This window comes from Lotus japonicus, chromosome 1 (assembly GCF_012489685.1).
Source record: "Lotus japonicus ecotype B-129 chromosome 1, LjGifu_v1.2".
NCBI classification, from domain to species: Eukaryota; Viridiplantae; Streptophyta; class Magnoliopsida; order Fabales; family Fabaceae; genus Lotus; species Lotus japonicus.
This window is the reverse complement of record NC_080041.1, coordinates 128,677,252-128,700,998: the sequence shown is the minus strand read 5'-3', so window position 1 is coordinate 128,700,998 and position 23,747 is coordinate 128,677,252. Positions and strand designations below refer to the sequence as shown.

General features: G+C 32.3%; 2 protein-coding genes across 3 annotated transcripts; one reads left to right on the top strand and one right to left on the bottom strand.

Moving 5' to 3' along the window:
* Positions 1-437: 437 nt before the first annotated feature.
* On the bottom strand, positions 438-3,402 carry LOC130730623 (fatty-acid-binding protein 1). The gene is made up of 4 exons (XM_057582678.1): positions 2,994-3,402; positions 2,549-2,798; positions 1,780-1,871; positions 438-962 (listed from the first exon to the last, which is right to left on the bottom strand). The coding sequence occupies exons 1-4, from the start codon at positions 3,346-3,348 to the stop codon at positions 823-825; spliced, it is 837 nt and encodes a 278-aa protein (XP_057438661.1). The 5' UTR covers positions 3,349-3,402; the 3' UTR covers positions 438-822.
* A 7,909-nt stretch (positions 3,403-11,311) lies between these two features.
* On the top strand, positions 11,312-22,384 carry LOC130730621 (ent-copalyl diphosphate synthase, chloroplastic). Of its 2 annotated transcripts, none has more exons than XM_057582677.1 (15): positions 11,312-11,486; positions 12,066-12,137; positions 12,231-12,322; positions 12,443-12,746; positions 13,119-13,302; positions 13,511-13,725; positions 14,361-14,481; positions 14,587-14,699; positions 14,797-15,023; positions 15,758-15,873; positions 18,248-18,346; positions 18,508-18,747; positions 19,310-19,433; positions 19,998-20,195; positions 22,006-22,384. In XM_057582677.1, the coding sequence occupies exons 1-15, from the start codon at positions 11,339-11,341 to the stop codon at positions 22,216-22,218; spliced, it is 2,466 nt and encodes an 821-aa protein (XP_057438660.1). In that variant the 5' UTR covers positions 11,312-11,338; the 3' UTR covers positions 22,219-22,384. The 2 variants fall into 2 exon arrangements, with proteins under 2 accessions (XP_057438660.1, XP_057438659.1); XM_057582676.1 differs by having other exon boundaries at positions 12,440-12,746.
* Positions 22,385-23,747: the final 1,363 nt, after the last annotated feature.

Sequence of the window (23,747 nt, the reverse complement as noted above, 5' to 3'; positions counted from 1 at the left end):
AAATTGATGAAGGAAAAAAATATTTAATTTTAAAAGTAGAGTAACTTTATTAGCTCAAAAAAATTAGAAGAACTAAATTCACACATATAATCCAAACTAAATGGATCAAAAGTGCAATTAAGCGTAAGTTTTGATTAGTGTTTCATGAGAGTCTCACAGTCTAACAATAAGTTGATTATCTGAATCAAATAATTAATTTAAAAGCAGTTTTTAGTTTTTATTAGGGGCAATAGATGGTTAGAAGTTAATCTCCCTTAGAGGATCAAATTTCTATTTTCACAAACACCCTCAAAAAATGTAAAAATGCCTGTAAGTCCTGTTTTATTTTTCCAATTACAAATACTTAACCTGCCGGAGCTGGATCCTCAAAATAATAAATCCTAGATACTTCATAGTTCAGACATAATTGTTAAGAGTTGAAGTCTGCTGGAACTATAAGATGTTTAGGCTTTTGGGATAAGCCTAAATAAGAAATTAAATAGGGCACATTAGCCTCCTTCTACAATTGCCAGAATCAATTATGAGGTGAATCCAAAATGCCATAAATTCTCTTGACTTCGGATCCTAGATGTTACATTTTCATGTACAAGAGCGAGAAACTAAATTAATCGCAGCTAATAGTCGAAACTCTAAAGAATTGTCAGAGTAAAATAGTTATGAGATATGATTAAACTCACACGACAATCTTGAAGCCCAAGGCATACATCAACAAGGTTAAATTGATAACTAAGAGACATGAAACGAAAATTACTAGAGGCATGGAATTGAGTAAATTGACAAGTGTAGAATCCATGTCTTAGAGAAGATTTTCAACTTAACAGTCTATTTCTGGAGGTAAGAAGCAATGTTGAGCTCAATGTCTTCTTTGGCTTGTTTATCAAACGGTTCCTCCCCAACATATAAATCTAGGAGTGACCTACATAGGAGTTTACTCTGGATGCTTCCCACTTCCTGTCCATCAACTATAGCAACCAAGATAAAAATAATTAACTCCAAAGGTTCTTGTTGCAATGTAATACACACGCACACACACACAAATCGAGTAGTTTCTTCCTTTCACATTAGAAGCATAAAGAGTCTATAACGCCTAATACTAGGTGCTACTGATTCACATTGTTAAAAGGACATGAATACAGATCACTGTTTACAAGTTCCACTCTGAAACATCCCCTTAGTTGAACGCCTATTCATAACTGCTCAAGGTACAGCAAGATACTCTAAACTTAAAATTGAAACTTTCATTTGTTTTTTATACTCACTGTTTTTGGTAAAAGTAAAGGTAACCCCACAGCTAGTTTGTTGAAAAAAGTACATATTAGAAGAAGAGAATACATATCATCCACATTTCAACATTAGCTGTATTAATTTGAGGAAACTCTTTCCCACTATCAAATTGTCACTTTCAAAATAAAAAATTATAGCAGCTTTCATCAGATCACCCATTTCCTTTTAATGGCAAAGGTATAAATTAAATATGAGGGATAGGTCTTTCTCTTACATGCATATGCTTCACTAGCCAGTGTGGAATTATGGTATATGACTGGACATCCCATAAGCTAGACTGAGTACTATTTTGAACAAGAAGTAAACAGATAAAAAAGATGCATGATGTTGCAATTGGATCTTATGAACCACTGTTAAGAAGATTTGATTCATACTTATATGAAATACTCAACGCATGCGCGCACACACACTCAAAAAGTAAAGCATGCATGCTTTATAATTCTGTAACTGAAAGTTGAGAAGATGGAAATGCAAACACGGAGAAGGATATCTTACTTGATGTGCGAAGAATGTGGCCCTTCTCTCTTGAAAGGTGAATTACAGATCCACGTGGTATTTTGAATTCATCTTTAAACTGTGAGGTGAACCTACATCATAGGATGCTAGTAAAGTAAACTATGATACACAACAAAAAATTCTCATCCAATCAGAGAAAAAAGTTACACTACATACATCTCATGAATAGACACTTGGAATAAAATTTCCAGGGGGTTATCAAAGCTAAGATATCAGTAACAATAAGGGAATGATTTCAATGTGTCTTTTAGAGTGGGAGAAAAAAAAGGAATGACAAAGCTTCAAACTTGATACGTGCGCCGAAAGGCAACCTCCCCACCATGAAAAAGGAAAACTTCAAGAGAGTTCTGAAGTGTTAATGTGTTATAGTGATATGTATCAGAAATATGATATAACCAAAGTGGTATCACAACCTCTGTTACCAAGTGGTCTAAAACGTAATCTTTACTGCCCCGATTATTCTAATAAAAAGAAGCGAAATTTCTCACAAGGTAGTCAGGTCTATGCATTGTTCACGCTTCAAGTCCAAAGGGCTTTTGAGATAGTAGGCTCATGATATTATGCACACATATGCTATTGTATAACAAGAGATTTGTGAGTGTATGTGTGCATGTTAGAGAAATTGAGGGACCAATAGCCTGAGGCATAAATCTGAAAATTCCTGAGTAGTTCTACTTCTAAACAAGTAAATATAATGAATAATTCTCAGTATGTCAAAAGAAGATCACCAGTTGAAGGATCTATTCACCTCTGAAGCAATTCTTTATTGTCTGATCCTCCATACTTTTGCAACCTGCTTCCTACAGACTCTTCAAATGCACTACGTACTGAACGAATGCTCAATTTGCCATAAACAATTTGAAGTCTAACTGTCATGGATATATCATTTTCCAGTAGATCTTCACTGAACTCCTTATTACCCTTCAATTGGGAAGCAGACAAGTTCCCATATTTCTCAGAAAGACATCTCTTTATGTCATCATCATCAGCATAAACACCTACAACAAATGACACACATTTTCTAAAAATTATAGTTTCACAACAACTAGAATTAACAGTTCAGAAGGGCACTAATTAATAAACTTAGATAGCTTAAATAGGCAAAAATACAAAGAAAAATTGGTCAAATTTAGCATCAATTCAACATTTCAACACCATTTGAGTAGTAGAAAGAAAAAAATCTAATGTCATACCAAATGCATACACATCAATATTCTTCAGTCCAAAAATGCATTTCCTGCGCAACCCAATACCACAGAGCTTCTGAGAAGAGTCTAGAGCTGAAGGGAAAGACGATCCGGTTCTCGACTCGACAACGGGAGCCGCATTGTCAGCCAAACTGAGGGAACCCCAGAGAGGCAAGGAGTGGTGGGAAGAGAAGAGCGAACTCATGGCATTCCTGTCACGGTCGGAGGAGGAGATGGAGACGAAGGCTGCGGTGGCTCCAGCGGCAGCCGCTGCTGCTGCAGCGAGTGTGGAGAAGGGGCGTGAGGGTTGAGGTGGTGGTTGGGGTAGAGAAGACAAGAAAGGGAAGCGCAGGGACACCATGTTTGTTTCGTTACTTTCAATGTGTTCGTTTGTTTCAGTAAACTACTCGAAAATGTTATGTGTACTTAGCGGTTTTTTCGGTCATCTAATCCACGTAGCGGCGGTTAGAAACACACACTATCTGCTTACACTCAACGGAGATTTATAACCTCTTTCACGTTTGAGGTATTGGAATGTGTGATCTTAAATTTCAATGTCCTAAATGGACTTCTGAACTGAAAATTAAACACAACCTATGGCTGATCTTGAATGTTGGGTCTTCAAGTTTATATGCTATTTTCGTGTAACTCTGTTTTAATCATGTCTTTATTCTGTTGTTATGTGCTCTGTTTTCTTACATATATTTTTGGGTTGAGGTACTCATTCTCCCTCCGATTAATACATGTTTTTGTTTATAACAAAAAAAAAAGTACACATATAATCACCTTAAATTTGACTTGTAGATTTTTTTTAAGTAGGTTTAGATGGTTTAAGGGTTTTTCAACACCCGCATGTGAAGAGGGTAACCTGAAAACATTTTAGTAATAACATCAAAAGTCCTTATACATAAACCTTGTGAATGTGTGACCATCGTTCAAAATATGTATTTAGCGGCGACTATTCGATATATGTATTCAATGACAGAAAACTACCGCTTGACACCGTAATATTTTTTAAATACATTGCATATGATGGTTGTCTGAAACGATCACAATCTGCGTATGTTTATAAGTTCTTCATATCTATATATATCATTATTGTAAACACTCACTTTAACACTTTTTTCAACTAATTAGTAGTTCGTGCAATGCATGTATATTTTTCAATTCTAGTATATTTTACTTGCATTTCGCACTTTTTCATTCAAATTTTAAGATACAAACTAATATTGTATACATTTTATATATTTTTTTCTCAGTACAATAGAAAACTACATTTTATATTTATTAAACAATGTAAATGTAGAGTTCAAAAAAAAAACAATGTAAATGTAAAAAACAAATTTGAAAAGTAATATAGAAAATAAAGAAATGTGAGTAAAATACACTCATCCCCTCAAGATTTGCAAGAATGACACTCAACCTCATTCTTATTTAAAATCTATACTTCATCCCATTTTATATACTACATATGGTCTTTTTATAAGAGCCAAAAAATCACCTCACAGAGTTTAAGAAAATAAGTTCAATCTAATAAATTTATTCAATATTAATGGTAAACTTCCAAAATTACCCTTGTCATATTATGTGTAAGTGGCATTGGAAAGTTTGATTGTTGTTGATTAGTGAGATGAGAGAAAATGTAATCAATGAGTACACATTTTACTAGTTCAAAATTATTAAGGGTAATAGTGTCAAAAAAATAATTAATGTAGCACAAACTTCAATTAGGTTCTTATAAAAAGGATCAAGATAAACACCTCACTTAATTCTTGTAAATAGGTAGAATTTAGTGACGAGAAAAAATCATCACTAATATTTACTAATTAGTTAAAATTTAAATAAATTTAATGCATATACACTATCATACATTAATTTATTAACATAGTTTAACTGAATTAAATTAAAAAAAAAACCCACTGTGCATGTCGAGCCCACGCCCCATCCATCTCCAAAGCATGTTTCCCACCACAAACGACCACCCCCAAGCCTTTGTTCCCTTTAGCGCGGCGGCCACCATCCCAAAACATGAAACCCTAGAGGATGTGGCCAAACTCCATCTCGCACCAGTCGTGACGGTGCCCCTTCACCGTGAATCACACACCCCCAAAGCCACGTGTTCTTCTACTTCTTGTGAACCTCGCTCCACTGATGTTGTCAGGGAACGCTTTGTTAGTTTAAGATACTACTAGATTTTGTTAAAAAATGCTCCACCACATCGATGAATTGTAGTAGTCTCAGATTCACTTCACATTTCTTAATTTTATTTCTCTCTCTTCTTCATTCATTTGTGTTCTCTATCATTAAAAGATTAATTTATGACCACCATTGCTTTTGTGGGTATACAATCCATATTTGAAAATTGGAAGTAGAAAAAGATTATTTTGATTAAAATTGAATTATTACCAAATACAAGATGAAAATGAAATCACAAGCATGTTTGACCATGTTCAATAAATGATTTGTCTACCGGTCTGGTGTGCTATTGTAGAATTTGCATAAATTGCAATATGAATTTACGGAGGAAGAGCGCGGTTGAGAGAATGAGGAGTATTGAGATGTTTTCATTTTTGAATTTATCGGATTATATCGAGAAAAATTGAAATTATTGATTAACAATTTTAAATTATATCTCATTATTGATGAAGAAATTTTTTTCTCGTCACTAAATTTTTCTGTATATACAATGGAGTGGGTATAGATTTTAAATAAGAATGAGGTGGAGTGCAATTCTTACAAACCTTAAGACTTTACTATAAATTTAATGAATATATATACACTATCATGCATTAATTTATGAAAATAATTATACTAAATTAAATTTAAAGAAATCATCCACTATGTCTATTGAGCCCACACCCCATCCACCTCCAACCATGTTTCTCACCACAAACGACCACCACCAAACTTTTGTTCCCTTTAGCGCGCTGATCACAGTCCCAAAATGTGAAACCTCATGGGACCACCATGCCTCAAAGTTGTGTTGTGACCTGAACCCCAAAGAATATGACCAAACCCCACCTCCCACCACTAATGACGACGCCCCTTCGCCGTGAATCTCACGTCCCCAAAGCCCCTTGATCTTCTACTTCATGTGAATTTCGCGCCATTGATATTGTCGGGGAACGCTTTGTTAGTTTAAGATGTTGTTGGATTTTGTTAAAAAGTGCTCCACCACATCGTTGGGTTGTAGTAGCCTCAGATCCACATTATATTTCTTAATTTTATTTCTATCTCTTTTTCATCCATTTGTGTTCTCTCTTATTAAAAAAATATTTTGTGACCACCATTGCTTTTGTGGGTCTACCATCCAATTTTAAAAATTATTGGAGGTAGAAAAAGATTATTTTGATTAAAAATGAATTATTACCAAATACGAAGATGGAAATGAAAACACAAACACGTTTGATTATGTGCGAGAAATGGTTTGTCTACCCGTCTAGTATGCTGTTGCAGAATTTGCGCTGTGAATTTACGGAGGAAGAACAAGATTGAGAGAATGGGGAGGACTGAGATATTTTCGTTTTTAAATTTATTGGATTATATTGAAAATATTTTTTGAAATTATTGATTAACAATTTAAATTATAACTAATTATTGATGAAGAATATTTTTTCGTCACTAAATTTGTCTCTATATATATAGAATGGGGTGCGATGTAGATTTTACATAAAAATGAGGTGGAGTATAATTCTTATAAACCTTAAAGGGGATGAGTACTTTACACCAATAAGGATAATTAGGAGGCAATAATCAATGGAGAAAAAACCTACATAGCATTTTTAAATAATATGAATAATCGAGGTCTAAAGTCCCCAAAACCTGGCACATCAACCAATAAAATCATTTTGATTCTACTACATTCAAGACAAAATGCAGGATCAAGTATGTATTTTCCATCTAATTCCTACTTGAAAGTTTTCTGCAATTCAAAATGTCAATTGAATACAAAAGAATGGTCGCTGGTTGGCAGCGTGTAGGGAACAACTGAACATCAGAGAAATAATTTTAAATAAAAATGACATGACTTAGAGTGAGGGAGAGTGTTAAATTTGATTAGATGTACATTTGAGCTCTACATCCAAATGTATTAGTGTGTGTTTGGTTTCAAATCTGGAGAGGCCAAACGTGGATTCAGAAATCCAAAAGCAACTATTTCTTGCTTCTGCAAACATGGATCGGGGCCAAACGTGGATCTGCAGAAGTTTTCCAAACACACACTTAATCTGCATACCAGTCTCACATACATGCAAGTCACGGTTGTCGGTTGATGAATCCTACAAGTTTAATTTAGAACACATGGACTTATATGCATCAATGACAGTAGCAAAGAAAATAAAGCATGGTTTAATTAGAACACATGCAAAATATTACTGTAGGTTTTAGGCTCCAATCTATTAGTTACAATTTATGTAGATTCTTATAAATTAAAATTGAGACCCACATTTTAGTAAACTCTACAAAAATTTCAATCAATACAGTGGAAAATGTTGTAGAATTAATATATGATTAAAATTAATATTTTTAAATTTATTTAATAATATATTATAAATTGTGAAACTTATAAATACTGAATAATCCTAATTTGGAACGAGAGTGAAAATGGAAGAGAAATTAGTTATTTTATCATGTCAGGATAAGTTTTAACCCAACTCCCCCTTCATAAGTTTTACACGTGATGAATATGATAAGATAAGATATGTTTGTGTTATCTTATCTTACTGGTGCAACAAATAATTAATTACATCAGGATATTTTTTTTTGGTACAGACATCAGGATATGATTATACTAGTATTGTCATTAATAATTACATCAGGATATAATTACACTAGTATTGTCATTAGAACACATGGACTTAAATGCATCAATGACAGAAGCAAAGAAAATAGAGCATGGTTTAGAACACATGCAAAATATTATTGTAGGTTTTAATTTCCAATCTACATAAATTTCAATTATTGCAGTGGAAAGTATTGAAAAAAGAGAGTTAACAGGAGTATAATTCGCATTTTTCTCACACGCGATCGAATACGTAAGTATAGTTTATTGAAGAAGTAAGGACACCCCTATGTACCAACAAGACTTGTCAATCTTGAGGTGAAGTGATAAAAGCGTCAAAATTGCTATTTAATTTCATCTCCTACTGTTGCTCATGGAATATTAACCCGAGCCCTAGATTGATGCTTCAATATAGTCCTCCACGTGAGTTGTGAGGGACGACTTTTATTTATTTTCTTCTTGATTGTTGTAAGACTTTAATGAATTTATAACTAAGATCGCGAAACTAAAAAATAAAATAAAAAAGGGTTTTCTCTTAGGGCTCACCGGTGTAGTTCAAGTTTGAATTATAAATTCGACTTGTGAGCAGGGGCGGATCCAGACATTATATGTCGGTGTGGCTAAACATAAAAGAAGTTTTAAACTAAAATACAAAGTAGAAATTATATTAGGTAGCAAGCAAGAAGTAGTTATAATTTCACATGAAAATCACAAAAGTTTATAACCATGAAAAGTTAAGACTAATTTGTGCACGTAAAAGGAAAATTTTTACTTTTTTGGGAGAAAACATTACAATGCTGCTAATTTAACATTCCAAAATTTGCAGACACGAATCAACAATCAAAACAGGAAAACCCATCAGCAAAAACAAGCGGAGGTAGCTCTAAACCCAACACGGTTCCATCAAAGAACTCAGATCTGCTGAGTTCACAAGCAAAAATTCTCACCGAAAAAATTGATCCAACTCAACGCGTGCAACAAGTTCATAAACCAAAAAAAATCTTTAAAAATTGAAAATAAAAAAAATAGAAATAGGAAAAGATCATCCAACATGAATTCTGTGTAGCGTAGTAAGGTGAATTACGAAATTGATTTACCTGAGAGACAATGAATCAATTGAATTTCCTCTTGAATTGTGGTTGATTGGTGCGGTGATCAGAGTTCTCCATGCGATGAGAAATTTAGGAAGGTAAAGATTGGTGGGTTTTCAATTTTTGGGAAAAAAGGTTTTAAGTTGATGAATGTCGAAAAGCAGCAATGGAAGAAAGAAAGAAAGAAAAATCGCATTCTAGTTTGATGTTAAGCGTGAATTTTGGTTTTTTTACTTATTAAGCTATGGCGGCGCTTTCGACCGCCGCCATACATTAACACAAAACTTTCGACCGCCGCTATATACGATATTTAAAAAAAAAACTCAAAATCTGGTGTGGTTAAAGCCACACCCAGCCTACACATGGGTCCGCCCATGCTTGTGAGCAACGAGTTAATAACTTAAACAATTGATCTTCATGATTAACTACATTTTTAATCATGAGATATTAATGTGTTAATATTTTATTGATATCCACTTAAGTGTGAAGTAGGGTTGAACCGGTGCATTTTTTTAAAAAAGAAAAAATGCAAAGAGAAAAGAACATAAACGGATGAAATAAGAGTACTTTGTCGGCAGACTTCAGAGTTTTTCATATTTCCTCTATCATTTTTCTTTTTTAAATGCGAATATCACTTATTTATGTTTTTTTCTTCTAATCCTAGTTACATTTTAATTCTTTTTTTCTTCTTCTAATTTGTTATGCTTTGAATCAATATACCAAAATCATTTTAATCTTCCGGATGTATATACAAAAATATAAAATACAAAATATTTTAGTTAATTTTCAAATCAATCCCTTAAAATTATTTGATATCAATTTATTATGACATATTTCATATCATTTTGAACGTAAGATATTGTATTCAATTATTTCTTTATTTTTTAATATGAAAAATAACCATAATCATAAAAAAAAAAAGACTTTGTAGCATACATCTCCTAATGGTAGAAAAACCATAATTAACTTTTATTAATTATTGTAGTGGCAATAAAAACCTTTAAATGTCAAATTAATACACAGTAGTTATTTTTCAAAAAAGTCACAATTGAAAAAGTCACAATTGACTTTTATTAATTATTCTAATGTCATTAATAACTTTTAAATGCATTATTAATAAATAAAGTATTTTTGAAAATATGGAATTATTTAATATTTAAATTATTCAAAAAATAGAAAATATAAATATGTCATCAACTACCTACTAATTATAGTATGAGAGATAAAGTTTATGAAAAAAGATAAAGAATGAGGGGGTGACACTTGTCGGAGTTGCCACTTTTTTGTTTCAAAAATAATACTCCTATATTATATAAGATATAAGATAAGATAAGATATGTGACTGACCCATTTTACTATTGGTGAATGAATATTTTTATTTTTAATTAAATATAATTGTGTACTTGCAAGTGATGAAGAAAATTAGCTAGTTTTATAAGGTTAAAATTAATATTTTCACCATTTATAAATTAATTTCTTTTTAATTGAATTTATGTGAGTAATTAAATAATTTTTTAACTTAATTGTATCAACTAGCAATTTATAAATATAATATAATTAATATATATGATTACAATTAATATTTTGAAATTATTTATTAATATGTTATAAATTATAAAAATTATAGATATATATTAAATAATTTTAATTTGGAATGAGAGTGAAAAGGTAATATAAATTAGTTATTCTATCATGTCAGGATATGTTCTAACTCAACTCCCCTTCAGGATAAGTTTTACACATAATAGATATGATAGGATTAAAAACAGGTTTGTGTTGTCCTATCTTACTGGACAACAAACAACATATTACAACAATATCTAATTATATTATTCTATCTTATTGCCTTATCATGTCCACCGATAGGCCCGTAAATTTATTCAATAAGAAAATAATTAATTAGTATTGTCATAAATAATTTGTATATTTAGGAATTTGTATAGAAAATAGTTTTTGCATTTCATATTTCTACTATATATATTATATATAATTGGTGCTGTGTTTATAAATTTTTAACTGAAATAATTTAAATCATATTTTTCATTCAAAGTCAAACTTATTTTAAATGCTATATTATACATAAAGTTTTTTTTCTTTCTTAATTTACCCCACAACCATTAGCTACGAGTCTAATCCTCTCGAGACTTTGGCGATCATATTAAGTAGAATGATCTCTATTAACAAATCATTCTACATATCCACTACATAACATCGAACTCTAATATGTTTAAGAAGCTCAATTATTTACTAATTGTGTTGAATTTTTGTTAATGAAAAAATGTTACATGGAAGAATGTAAGGAATTAAAAAGGAAAAAGATATAAAGAGGAAAAAGACAGGACTACCCTTGGTCCCTGAGTCATGGATGATACCATGCACTCATTAGCGGGAATCTCTTGGGAAGTCATTTCTGTCTGCTTGCCTCTCCACTCCCTTTTAAACTCAACAATTTCTTGCATCAACTCAACAAATTGCACATCATGTCTTCTCACTTCACCACCCACTACCAACACCACCTTCCCTCTTTCTCTTCTTCTTCTTCTTCTTCTTCTTCTTCTTCTTCTTCCAAGCATTCCCCTTTTCCCTCTTCTATTTCTCTTTCTCATCACTTCTCCAAATCCTCTAAGGGTAAGTCCAATTAATTTCTTCATTTCATTTCTTACACACCTTGTTGAATGAATCATATCAACAACATCTTCTTGATTCATCTTCTCTAATTAATCTGCCATCAAAAAATGTTTAATTTATTGTCTATATCAATTTTAAGCTGTGTCTTCTATTTTCTGTTTACCGTAGAATGTGAAAGTACAGAAAGTTGCATACTGATTTTGTAGAAAACTACATCTGCTGAATGGAGCATCAAATTCATCAAATTGTATATCATCACAAATTCACAAATGTATTTTTTTGTTACTTAGCCAACCCTGTTTTATTCAGAATATCACCCCCATCATATTACATATGTCTTTTTTTTCATTAACTTTTAGCTCTCAAGATTTCACTATCAAGCAGAGGCTATAATTGTAGGATGTGTTGTCTGTAGTTTCCTGCGCCACCTAAAAGGAAAAGGACAGAAAAAGGAGAAGGGTGGAATAGTTTTTTTTTTCACTGGAAGCTGAAAGTAGTATAGTACTTATTTCCAAAACCAACAAAAGTATTTCAAATGAAAGGTTCTTATTTTTGTTTTTGCATCATTTTATAATATAGGTGTGGTGTCATCAGAGGCTAAAGACAAACAAGAGAAAAGATGCAGAGCAATATCAAAATCACGAACTCAAGGTATAGTTGGAGATTGATTCTGACTAGTTTTTTAATTATTTGAATTAAATAATTTAATTGGTAGTTTATTAATTGATTCATGTTGTGCTGCAGAATATGCAGAAGTATTTCAGAATAGTCTAACAACTTTAAAGTTGCATGATATTGATGTGGAGGATGACACACATGAGGAGCAAGCTATTGGGGTACTTTTCAATTAAGATTATTTATATTAACTTTCTCAGTTCTCTGTTTTTCTTAATTCACCATTTCTTTTGTTTTTCTCTGACATGTGCAATGTTCATTTGGTTACTTGTGAAAAGAAGGTTTCTGTGACAAATGAGATTCAAAAGAGAGTGGAGGCTATCAAATCAATACTGGGACTAATGGAAGATGGAGAGATAACCATATCTGCTTATGACACAGCTTGGGTTGCTCTTGTTGAAGATGTTCATGGAAGTGGTACCCCTCAATTTCCTTCAAGTCTTGAATGGATTGCAAAAAATCAACTTGCTGATGGTTCATGGGGTGATAGTGAATTGTTCTCAGCACATGATCGAATCATTAACACGTTGGCTTGTGTTATTGCATTGAGAACATGGAATATGCACCCTGAAAAGTGTGAGAAAGGTAATATATTTACCCTAAAATCATGGATAAATGGTGTCACGCTTTCTGCAGTCAATGTAAAACTTTGCCGATATGTTTGATATGGATCTGTGATCATATAGCCAACCTCGGGGTTTCAAATTGTGGTTGCCCCTGCGTTGCTGAAATGCGGTTTATTACGGCAGCAATAGCAGTCGTGATGCTGATGCGGGACCTTAAAACCCGTTATGCTACAGTCGCATTTGCGGTTGCTGGCCGCAATTTGAAACCCGACCGACCTCACATAGTGCGATAAGGCTTTGGCTACCGTTGCAGCTTCCGAATTCCGGTTTAATAGATGGTTATTTGATAATCACTATTTATTAATGTCATACATGTGTGTATATTGTGCAGGAATGGCATTTTTCAGAGAAAAACTTAGCAAGCTTGAGGATGAGAATGCTGAACATATGCCAATTGGGTTTGAGGTTGCTTTCCCTTCACTTCTGGACATAGCTCGTGGTTTGAACATTGAAGTGCCTGATGATTCCCCAATATTGAAGGACATATTTGCCAAGAGAGATGAAAAACTCACAAGGTATGTCATAGTTGTGGTCTAAATGGTTATGCTTTACAGCACCCATGTCTATGTTGATAATAGATTCAAAGTAACCTTATCTCACAAACTCTTTTTAATTATTTTCCCTAAGTTTGCGCAAGCTCTCTTTAACATGTGTGTGTCATTATTGTGTTGTGTTGTGGTTTAATTAATTATGCGGGCCTTGGTGTGTGTGTTTGGGAAATAGAATACCAGGAGAGATGATGCATAAAGTGCCCACAACTCTGCTTCATAGCTTGGAGGGTATGTCAGACTTAGATTGGAAACAACTTCTAAAACTGCAATCTGAAGATGGATCATTCTTGTTTTCTCCATCCTCCACCGCCTTTGCACTCATGCAAACCAAGGATGAAAATTGCCTCAAATACTTGAATAATGCTGTCACCAAGTTCAATGGGGGAGGTAAAGTCCACACAACTATAAAATATCTTTCTTAATTAAATTGTTTCTAGCAGTTTGGATCAGCTTTACATACACTAAAAATCAATTGTTTTTAGTAGAAGTTATCAATTTCACTTTAATCAAAATGAATTATGAATACTCTCATAAGTTTCCCCTTATAATTGTTTCTGGCATCATAATTAATGTAAAAGAGTTTTAAATTGCGGTATGCTACCGCAATTCCAGCCGCAACACTACAGGTTTTGAAGTCTCCACATTGACGTCAAATTCTCAATTACGGCCGCATCAATGAACATTTAACTATCCATAATCCCAAACGTAGCGGCAACTACAATTGAGACCACAACCACAATTTAACACCTTGACAGTAAGATTGTCAGAGTAGTTTCGCCACGATGACTTTTTAAACATGCACTTTTGTGAATGTTCACATCTCAATATATTCCAATTCAATTCCCTCTTTTCCATATTGTCTATCAGTGTTGTCAAATAGCAGATATCGTGACACTTTAGTGCTACAGTGTAGCGTTATGAGGGTTCACACAACTTTAAGGGCTCGACATAGCGAATTTTTAACTTTATGTTATTTTCCACGATCCGCAACTAACAACACTATTATATGTGGCCTATATCAGTTCCAAACGTGTATCCGGTGGATTTGTTTGAACATATTTGGGTGGTTGATAGGCTAGAACGCCTAGGAATATCAAGGTATTTTCAGCAAGAGATCAAGGACTGTATGAGTTATGTTTACAGGTAATTTATTTAATAATTATTGACCCTCAAATTAATTATAATATTTGGGTATGAGACAGAGCTTTACCATGCTAAGCAATTGTAATTCATGAAATAAAATTTCAGATATTGGACTGAAAAGGGCATTTGTTGGGCAAGAAATTCAAATGTTCAGGACATTGATGACACAGCAATGGGTTTCAGGTTACTAAGATTACATGGCCACCAAGTTTCAGCAGGTAATTAGTATTAATCAGATAACATAACATTATCATTAATTGAAATGCTTTCTTAGTATTAAAGTGGTAATGGAATTTTGATTTCATATTTTTGTAGATGTGTTCAAGCACTTTGAGAGGAATGGTGAATTCTTCTGCTTTGCTGGGCAGAGCACGCAAGCAGTGACAGGAATGTTCAATCTGTATAGGGCCACTCAAGTAGTGTTTCCAGAGGAGAAGATTCTTGAAAATGCAAAGCAATTCTCTGCAAAGTTTTTGAGGGAAAAGAGAGCAGCAAATGAGCTAATAGATAAATGGATCATAATGAAGAATTTGCCTGAAGAGGTAAGTAATCCATCAATTGCAATCATGTAATTGACAAATAGGGAAAAATGACGGAGATTCTCGGTTCTTAAATTATGTCATTTTCCCGGTCAAGCCAATGAAATTACTAATTAGGGAGTCAGGTAAAATGACAGCAAATGAGGACAAATGATTTCAGCCAAAGGAAAAAATGGCTTATATGAGTACACACCATTATTCTAGTTAGAGTTTAATTTCTACTTACGAAGGGGTGTAAAAAAAATTACACAGTCAACCAATTATATTTTAAGAATATAGGAAAATCTGTTTTTTTATTATTTAATTTCATTAATTGACGTGACACATTCTTACAATCTTATTGATTGGCAGTGTTAAAAAACTTTACACTGTTAGTGCATCATCATTTTTCTCTTTTAGTTATATTTTGAGTCAGGACACTTTCATCCTAAAAAATGAAAATTAGATTTATTATCTTTGAAAGATGAGAAAAATGATAAAAAATTAAATTCTTTTTAAGAACTAAATTGATAATGTAAAAGAACTATAATATTGTATTTTTTTATTATTATTCTCTTTCAGGAACGGTGGGTTAGGAACGGTGACTCACTCTTTCTTTAAAATTGAATTTGAAACTTGATATTTATAAAAGTTTCTCTTCAAAATTGATTGTCTAGTAACCACTAGGTCATGCGACATAAATTGTACTTTAGTACTAATGAATGAATGAATGAATAAATGATGTATGTGTTCCGCAGGTGGGTTACGCATTGGATGTGCCATGGTATGCAAACTTACCACGAGTGGAGACAAGATTCTACATTGATCAATATGGTGGTGAGAGTGACGTATGGATTGGCAAAACTCTTTATAGGTACTTACCTTTGTTTCTTTGTTCTTTCTTTTTAAGATTAAAACAACTACATTGCTATTTATGGAAATAGTTATATTAGATGTTTAACATAAGATTTTTTTTTTTTTAGGTAAGCAAATTTGTATTAAAAGTGAGTACAAGGGGTACTCAACCCATAATACATCAAGGACCAAAACGAAACCAAAAACAAAGAAAAAACCAGCATAAACCAGCTAGTAATAACAGCCCACCAAACCATAAAAAACAATAAAACCCCTCCAACATAACAGAACATAAGATAAAGTGATATAAAAAGTGAGGCAATCACGACACGTTAAGCAACTAAGAGCTTGGCCAAATTCTTGAAATCATGCATTTGGTCAAACTAGTACACAAATTTAGGTGATAATTAATTTAATCTCTCTCCTAACTCGTGGGCATTGATATATTAAAATAATAGTGAATTCAAAATGTATTTTTTACATAATACATGCTTAGGTGTTGCTTAATTTTGAGAATAATTATATTTTTAGAAAATAGTTTCTTAAAAATAAACTAATTCAAACACAAGACTTAGTGCCAGAATAATAATTTACGTGGTAAAAGTTATGAGACATATATATTGAGTATGAGAGATCCAAGGATAGAGATTGATCCATGGAAATCCCATGTGGGAAAAAAAAGTGATTTATAATTCATTCATTAGCTCTTGGTCAAAATCATACAAACAGATTAATGGATTTTTTATTGGTTTGATTAGAGTGAAGCTTTGTGTTCTTAAACCTGTCCACTATAATAGCCTAGGCACATACCAAAGGAAGATGTTAGGTGGCATCTTTAAAAACAATATAAGTATCTTATTATGAGATTGAGAATGATGTGAAGATCGGGAAAGTTTGTTGCATGCACACTTAAACATGAGGTTAATCAGATGGTTGTTTAATTGCTTGACAAATTTGGTTCATGACCTGGATATGGGTATCCATGAATGGCACAAAGCCACAAACCTTCCTCTCAGATCTCTAGCACTTCTTTCCCACGTTCTACTCATTTGCAGTTTCTTTCTTTGGGTTTAGTCCTCATATAAAAAGACTAATATATATTATATATAACTAATTTTTATAACCTGTATGAGGTGGAATGGTTAATATTTAATTTTCTCTCCTAACTTGTGCCATTGATCAATTAATATTTTCTTAAGCAAATACATGCTTAGGCACTTCGCCGTTGCTTAAAGATCATTTCTCTAAAACAAACCTATCAAAACACACATTGGAAATCTTATGATTTACTCTTTTCGTCCCTTATTATAAGATATTTTATTGTGAGACAATAAGGGGTCTTGTAATATATGACGGAGAAAGTCTAATTTATTCATTAATTGTTGAGATTTTTTTTATAAACGGAGCAAAAGAAGTTGTTGAGAATTTCTAACATTTAAAAGTTAATATTAGTCAAAATCATACAGCCTGAAATCATCAATATAATTGTTTTTTGTATTGATTTGATTAAACTAAAGCTTAATTATTTTGTTAAACCAGACTACAATTAATTCCAGCCTTGGCACATGGTCAACGGATGATGTTAGGAATGACATTTAACAACTAAATAAGACAGACTTATAATATTTTGGTTTAGATAAAAGTGGAAAGAAATCCTACCTGACACACACAACAGTGCTAATGCCAGGCTAACAAAATCATCAGAAGTTCAACCCAAGAGATTATCTCACATACCTAAACCAGAAACAATTTTATATAGTCACATGTGAAGTAAATAAGACAGAAATTGATTCTTATAAATCTAATATGAAAACCCTAAGAATAATTATGTATGTCCTTTAAAAAAACTGATGTCAGGAAAATATAATATTATGGGCTGGGACATCCTAATTAGTATTTTACAAATACTAAATAATATATCAAGTAATAATAAATTTTACTTTTTTTTAATCGTGAATCAGGAAAAACATGGTTCACAATTCAAAATGTTTCTTGGCAAATTAGTTTTAGCAGATAAAAAACATATTGCAATTGACATATACTGAATGCTAGTTTTAAAATTATGGTTTATAGGTACACCAATTTTTAACATGATCTACCAAAGTGTTTAGTAAATTCAAAATTGGTTCAATATGATGTTTAACAAATGTTAGCTTAATCAATTACTTCTGTAAATAAAGAATGATTTGTTGGGAGGAGCCTACCAGTGTAATGTAAATCTTAAAGCTTCGAGGAAATTAATCTCATGGCTACCAACTGTGAGATAGGTGCATCAAAAATAATAATTTGACAAATTAAGATTGATTATTTCTTATATATATTTAATTAGTACTATTTTTAATACACTTTCTCTTGCAAGTATTTCCCTGAATTTAATTGCTCTTCTTTCACAGGATGGCTTATGTGAACAACAACAATTATCTGGAGCTTGCTAAATTAGACTACAACTATTGCCAAGCATTGCATCTAGCTGAATGGGGGGAAATTCAAAAGTAAGAGCATCAGAAACCATTCCAAATTGAAAAAATAATCCAATATAAGATTATTTTTTATAATGGTTATTTTGACAATATCTCTAGTTAGTGTAGGACTTCTGAACACTCTATAACACAATTATCACTGAACTTTCGCTTTTGCAATGACATTGTATCAGGTGGTACTCAGAATCAAGATTGGGAGAGTTTGGATTGAGCAGAAGGAATCTTTTGTTGGCCTATTTTCTGGCAGCAGCTAGCATCTATGAGCCTGAGAGGTCCCATGAGAGGCTTGCATGGGCCAAAGCCACAGCATTGCTTGAGACATTAGCATCCTATGTTTGTGATGCAGAAATGAGAAAAGATTTTGTGGAAAATTTCAGTGATTGCATCAACAAGCTTGACTACTCCATTGGCTGGTAAATCAATTGATTATAAATATTCAAACATGACAAGTTTTGTCTCAATCGCTTATATAGAGATGCTGCTTTATCTGTTTCATAACATTGGCACTTGAATTTCAGTCGGTAGTGTACATTTTTAGCTAGAGATGCATGTAACTTACATACCCTTTTAATTGCCTAGTGATGTATGCATGTATAGTGATGAGCAACCTTTAACCAAAGTTTTGTCCATTGTGCTGAATACACTTTTGGAGTTTTCTTTTACTTTCTTTTCCCCAATCATTTTGTAACAGGCACCAAATTGTCTTGTCCACCTAGAGTTAGCATTCTTGTTAGCTATTAATCTGCAAAGAATTTAGTAGAGTCATGACTTAAGTGTATGTTTGAAAATTCTAAAATCAAAATTAATTATGGGGAGAAGTTTCACCGAGTAGTTTTCAGATGTCAGAATTGATATTGGAAAAAAATAAGCCGATCTAAACACATTATAAATCATTTGAAGATTGACTTGTGCAATTGTACATGTACTCTAGCTAAATGATAAATTGAACACAATTTTGAATGTGTATGAATGCAGGAGGTTGAACAGGAGCAAAACAGGACATGGACTGGCTGAGACTTTGGTTGCAACCATAGACCAGATCTCCTGGGACATACTTGTGTCTCATGGTCATGAAATTGGACATGATATGCATCACACTGTGAGTTTTCCTTACCTTAATCCCTTTTGATTAATTTCAATTCAGGAAATTTATTATAGGATAAAATCTTAATTAGTCCTTCATAGTAATAAAATGTGGACTATAAACTAAGGTGTGATTAATTTAAGTGACACATATTTAATTCTCTTTAAATAAAGTTTTGAATTAAAGTCATGTGTATGAAAAAAAATCACGCTAAAAAGCCAATCACACCATGATGTATTCATGTCTTGAACATAATCCTAACTCAATTGTAATTCATTAGTTTTTAACTGTTGATTCGTTGTCATTTATTAAAAACTCATAATTTCAACGGCTGAAAACTGAAGATCGCGGGTGGCCCATTTAAAAATTTGACTGGGATTATTTCTTTAACATGAATTTTTTTCTCCCTTCCACTTTTTTGTCTTCTGAGATGGGGCTCTGTCACCCTTTTACATTTCTCATTGACATAATGATTTTACAAGTTATGGCACATGATTGAGCATCAAAGCAAAGTGAGGTACTGGGTTCCAATGAATGAGTTTGATTTTTATGAACAATTATAAATTTATAATACTACAGTGGAAAAAGTGGCTATCAAGTTGGGAAAGTGGAGGAGGGGACAATTGTGAAGGACAGGCAGAGCTTTTGGTGCAAACAATCAAACTAACCGCGGGCCATTGGATTTCTGAGGAGCAAATGTTGAGTCCACAATACCAGCGTCTCCTTCAACTCACCAACACACTCTGTCATACACTCAGTTGCTATCAAAAGGACAAGGTCAGTGACTCTGCAACTAGTACATCCTAGGTTATAAATACTACATACTTTTCAATTTTTGATCTTGTTTGAATTAATAGCGCGTTTAGATCGACGGTGGAAACATAATTTAAAGTACGGTAACCCGAGGATATACTTTACAACTTCAACTTAAAAGTGATTATAGGGTTTTGATCGACTTAACATACTTTGACTTTTTTTCCTCTCAAAATCAATTCTAGCTCATAGAACGGTTAAATCTCACATTTATTAGAGATATAGTTAAATAAGTTTTTTTATGTGAGAAGAAAATCGTCACATATGAACTAACTTTTAGTGTAGAGTTAGATATAACTCAAATTTTAAAATGATATCAAAAAATATCCTAAATTCCCGCAAATATTCATTGCAAATTTCACCATACAGTTGTCAGCCCTGAATGTGAGAGAGTATGCTAAGATTTCATATTTATTAAAGATATAACTAAATAAGTTTTTATATGTAGAAAGAAAATCATCACCTCTAAACTGACTTTTGGGGTAAATTAAAGTCTAACTAAAATTTTAAAATTGGTTCTTATTGTTATAAAACAATCAAAGTGTCTCTTACCCAATAGTTTAAGCTTTTGAATTAATTGGTTGCTTGATATGGTATCAGAACCTCTATGACCGAGGGGTCTATAGTTCGATCATTGCTCCCCTTACTTTCTAATTAAAAAGTAGAATTTAAGCACATGGTAGACAAGTATGTGCATTTATCCACGCTTCAAGTCCAAATAACTCTTGCGGAAGGGGACATGTTAGAATATAATATAAAACTATTAAAGTGACTCTTACCCAGTAGCTTAAGCTAAATAGTAGATTAGTTGCTTGATATTTGTGAAGCTAAAATCAATTTTGAGGAGAAGTTTGTGTGAGTGAGTAGCTTCTGCTATGAGTTTCATAATTGATTCTGAAAAGACAGAAACTTATCGATAATGCATGTTTCTACAATTATCTTAAAGATAAAATTGGTTAAGGAACCTTCAAAATTCAAATGGGTATAAAAAAAAATTGTCATATAGATAAGTTAATGAAAAGGGATCACGAGATCAGAAAAAGGAAATGGGGAGGGGGATTACCGCAATAGCTGTTTGGTCATGATCAAACAGTTCCAAATCGTATGTCTCTTTAATTTGTCTGTATCTCTGTTTTGCTTATTAAGAATTGACACATAAATTATTTGAAAATATGCCTGTCAAAATGAGGAGTTACTAATCCTTAATAGATATGTACTTTTTTTAAATGATGTATCAGCTTCTAATAGGCGAGACATAAATTAAGACATGGAAAAGGGATATAAAGACTATTGATCTTCTCTAAATAATGCATAATTGAACACTTGTGGACAGAACAAAGCTCAAATCACTTGTGAATAATTAAGTGTTTAGCACTTAAGTATGCATAATTGAAGTACCTCACACAGCATCATCCAGCACACAAACTTTGTCGTTTCGTATAGTGCTGCACTATGCATGCACTATCTTCAAGTTTGATCAACTCCATAAATATCTCTTGCAGAAATTATTAGAGAAATATTATGTGCACAAGTTCTGTGCCTTACAGTAACTAATCAATTATATGTTATTGGACAAATATTGTATACACAAGTTGTGTGCATGCCTCATAGAACTAATAAGTTACTGATTTATATTAAAAATAATACTACTTACATAAGTTAATTTGTATCATGCAATTGTTTTATGTGAACAACAATATATTATTTATTGATTGATGTAATCTATTCAACTTTCTAAGTAACAAGTGTATTTCTTAATGAAATTATTTATCAGGAATCCAAGAACGACAACATCACAATTCCAGAAGTAGAGTCAGAAATGCAAGAACTCGTGCAATTGGTGTTCCAAAAATCTCCAAATGGCATTGATTTCAATATCAAGAATACTTTCTTGATAGTGGCAAAGAGTTTCTACTACACAACATTCTGTGATTCACGGACAATCAACTTCCATATTGCCAAAGTTCTCTTTGATGAAGTAGTTTAATCAAACTCAGTGTCTTGATTCTTGAAAAGATTCGCCATTATTATTGATAATTAAAAGGAAAGGAAAAAATAGTTGTTGGGGTTTGATTTATATAACTTTTTTAAGTTTACAAATTATTGAATCAAATAAAGTTGGAAAACTATGAATAAATTTTGTTTTTAGATAATGTCAGTAACTTTTTTTTTAATTGGTACATATAAGTGAGTGCAATAGATGGATGTGGAATTGTTTTTAAAACAACCTATAAATAATAAAACCCACTCAAGTCATGTATTACTGTATTTTTTTACAAGATAACCATATTTTCATGCTAAATAGTAAACACCACTATGAAAACGAATAATTAGATTTCAAAGATATTAGAAAATGTTATTTATTTAATTTAGTTAGTTAATGTAGCATATTTTTAAAATTAAATTGGTTAACAGTGTAAAAATATTTTACATTGTCAATACATCATCTTTTTTTATTATTAAATAGATTCTCTATACCAAAAGAATTGTCTCTTTTCTATGGTTAGTGTGCAATATCCAATAATTTCTTATTTGAACTTATTTAATAATTTACTCCTAGCCTTATTGTAGTTTCTGTCTATATAATTATAATTAGCTTTAAAATCTATGTTTTTCTGAAATTCTTCATATAGTGAAATGATCAAATTGTTGTAAACACTTTTCAACTTAAAACTCATCAAACAAAATATCAAATTTTACTCAAAGTAAAAGATATCAAAGTTTTTTCTTTCTAAAATTATAACCTCCCTTTGTGCTAAAATCCTTTAAAATTCATCAAGTGTCCATCAACTATCCTCCAAAAGTTCTTGCTTTTGAATTCACTTTGTATATGAAACCAATTACAAACCACATATATTTTTGTAAGGGGTGACAAGCTCGACTCACTAAAGTAGAATGAGACGAATCAGATAATTCAGCTCACAAACCCACTTAATCTATCAACTCGATGAGCTACCACATAAGTTAACTTATATTTATATTTTTTGAATTTTTTAAAGTGTTTTGACGGGCGACCCGCTAACAGTGCGTTATTATATATATTTCTTTAATGTTTTTACATCATTTTATTATGATTTTTCTAATTTATTTTACTTACTGAGCCAACCCGCTGCTAAATGAGGCGAGATGGTTTCAAATCTGCATTCTCTAGATGGATTTTACTTGCGCTGGAAGGGTAAATGCCGCATATTGTCACCCGCCCCATGTATTTGAATAGAAGGTGTTAATTATTTGGAAGCATTACATGGAGAATCATGTTTCTTATGATTCTCCTCTAGTGTACGTAACTATATATGCGTTAATAAGAATCAGGACCCCATTAATTATCCTGAATGGGGATTAGACTCATCGTGATTTGCACAAATTTAGAAAGTGGATGAATTAAGCAGTAAATGATCTCAGAAGAAGTGAGAAAATCTCTTTTGACCAATTTGTTTAAATTAATACTTTCCCCATAAATGGAAGTAGTAACAAAATGGCAGACAAGGCCATGTAAGAAAGTTGGTCGATATATTC

Excerpts from the sequence above, each read along its gene's own strand:
- LOC130730623 (XM_057582678.1), bottom strand. The coding sequence starts at position 3,348 with ATGGTGTCCCTGCGCTTCCCTTTCTTGTCTTCTCTACCCCAACCACCA. Across the intron at positions 2,799-2,993 it reads TATTGATGTGTATGCATTTG|GTGTTTATGCTGATGATGAT; the intron begins GTATGACATTAG and ends CATTTGTTGTAG. Across the intron at positions 963-1,779 it reads CCACATTCTTCGCACATCAA|TTGATGGACAGGAAGTGGGA; the intron begins GTAAGATATCCT and ends TGGTTGCTATAG.
- LOC130730621 (XM_057582676.1), top strand. The coding sequence starts at position 11,339 with ATGTCTTCTCACTTCACCACCCACTACCAACACCACCTTCCCTCTTTC. Across the intron at positions 11,487-12,065 it reads CTTCTCCAAATCCTCTAAGG|GTGTGGTGTCATCAGAGGCT; the intron begins GTAAGTCCAATT and ends TTTATAATATAG. Across the intron at positions 15,024-15,757 it reads TGAAGAATTTGCCTGAAGAG|GTGGGTTACGCATTGGATGT; the intron begins GTAAGTAATCCA and ends TGTGTTCCGCAG.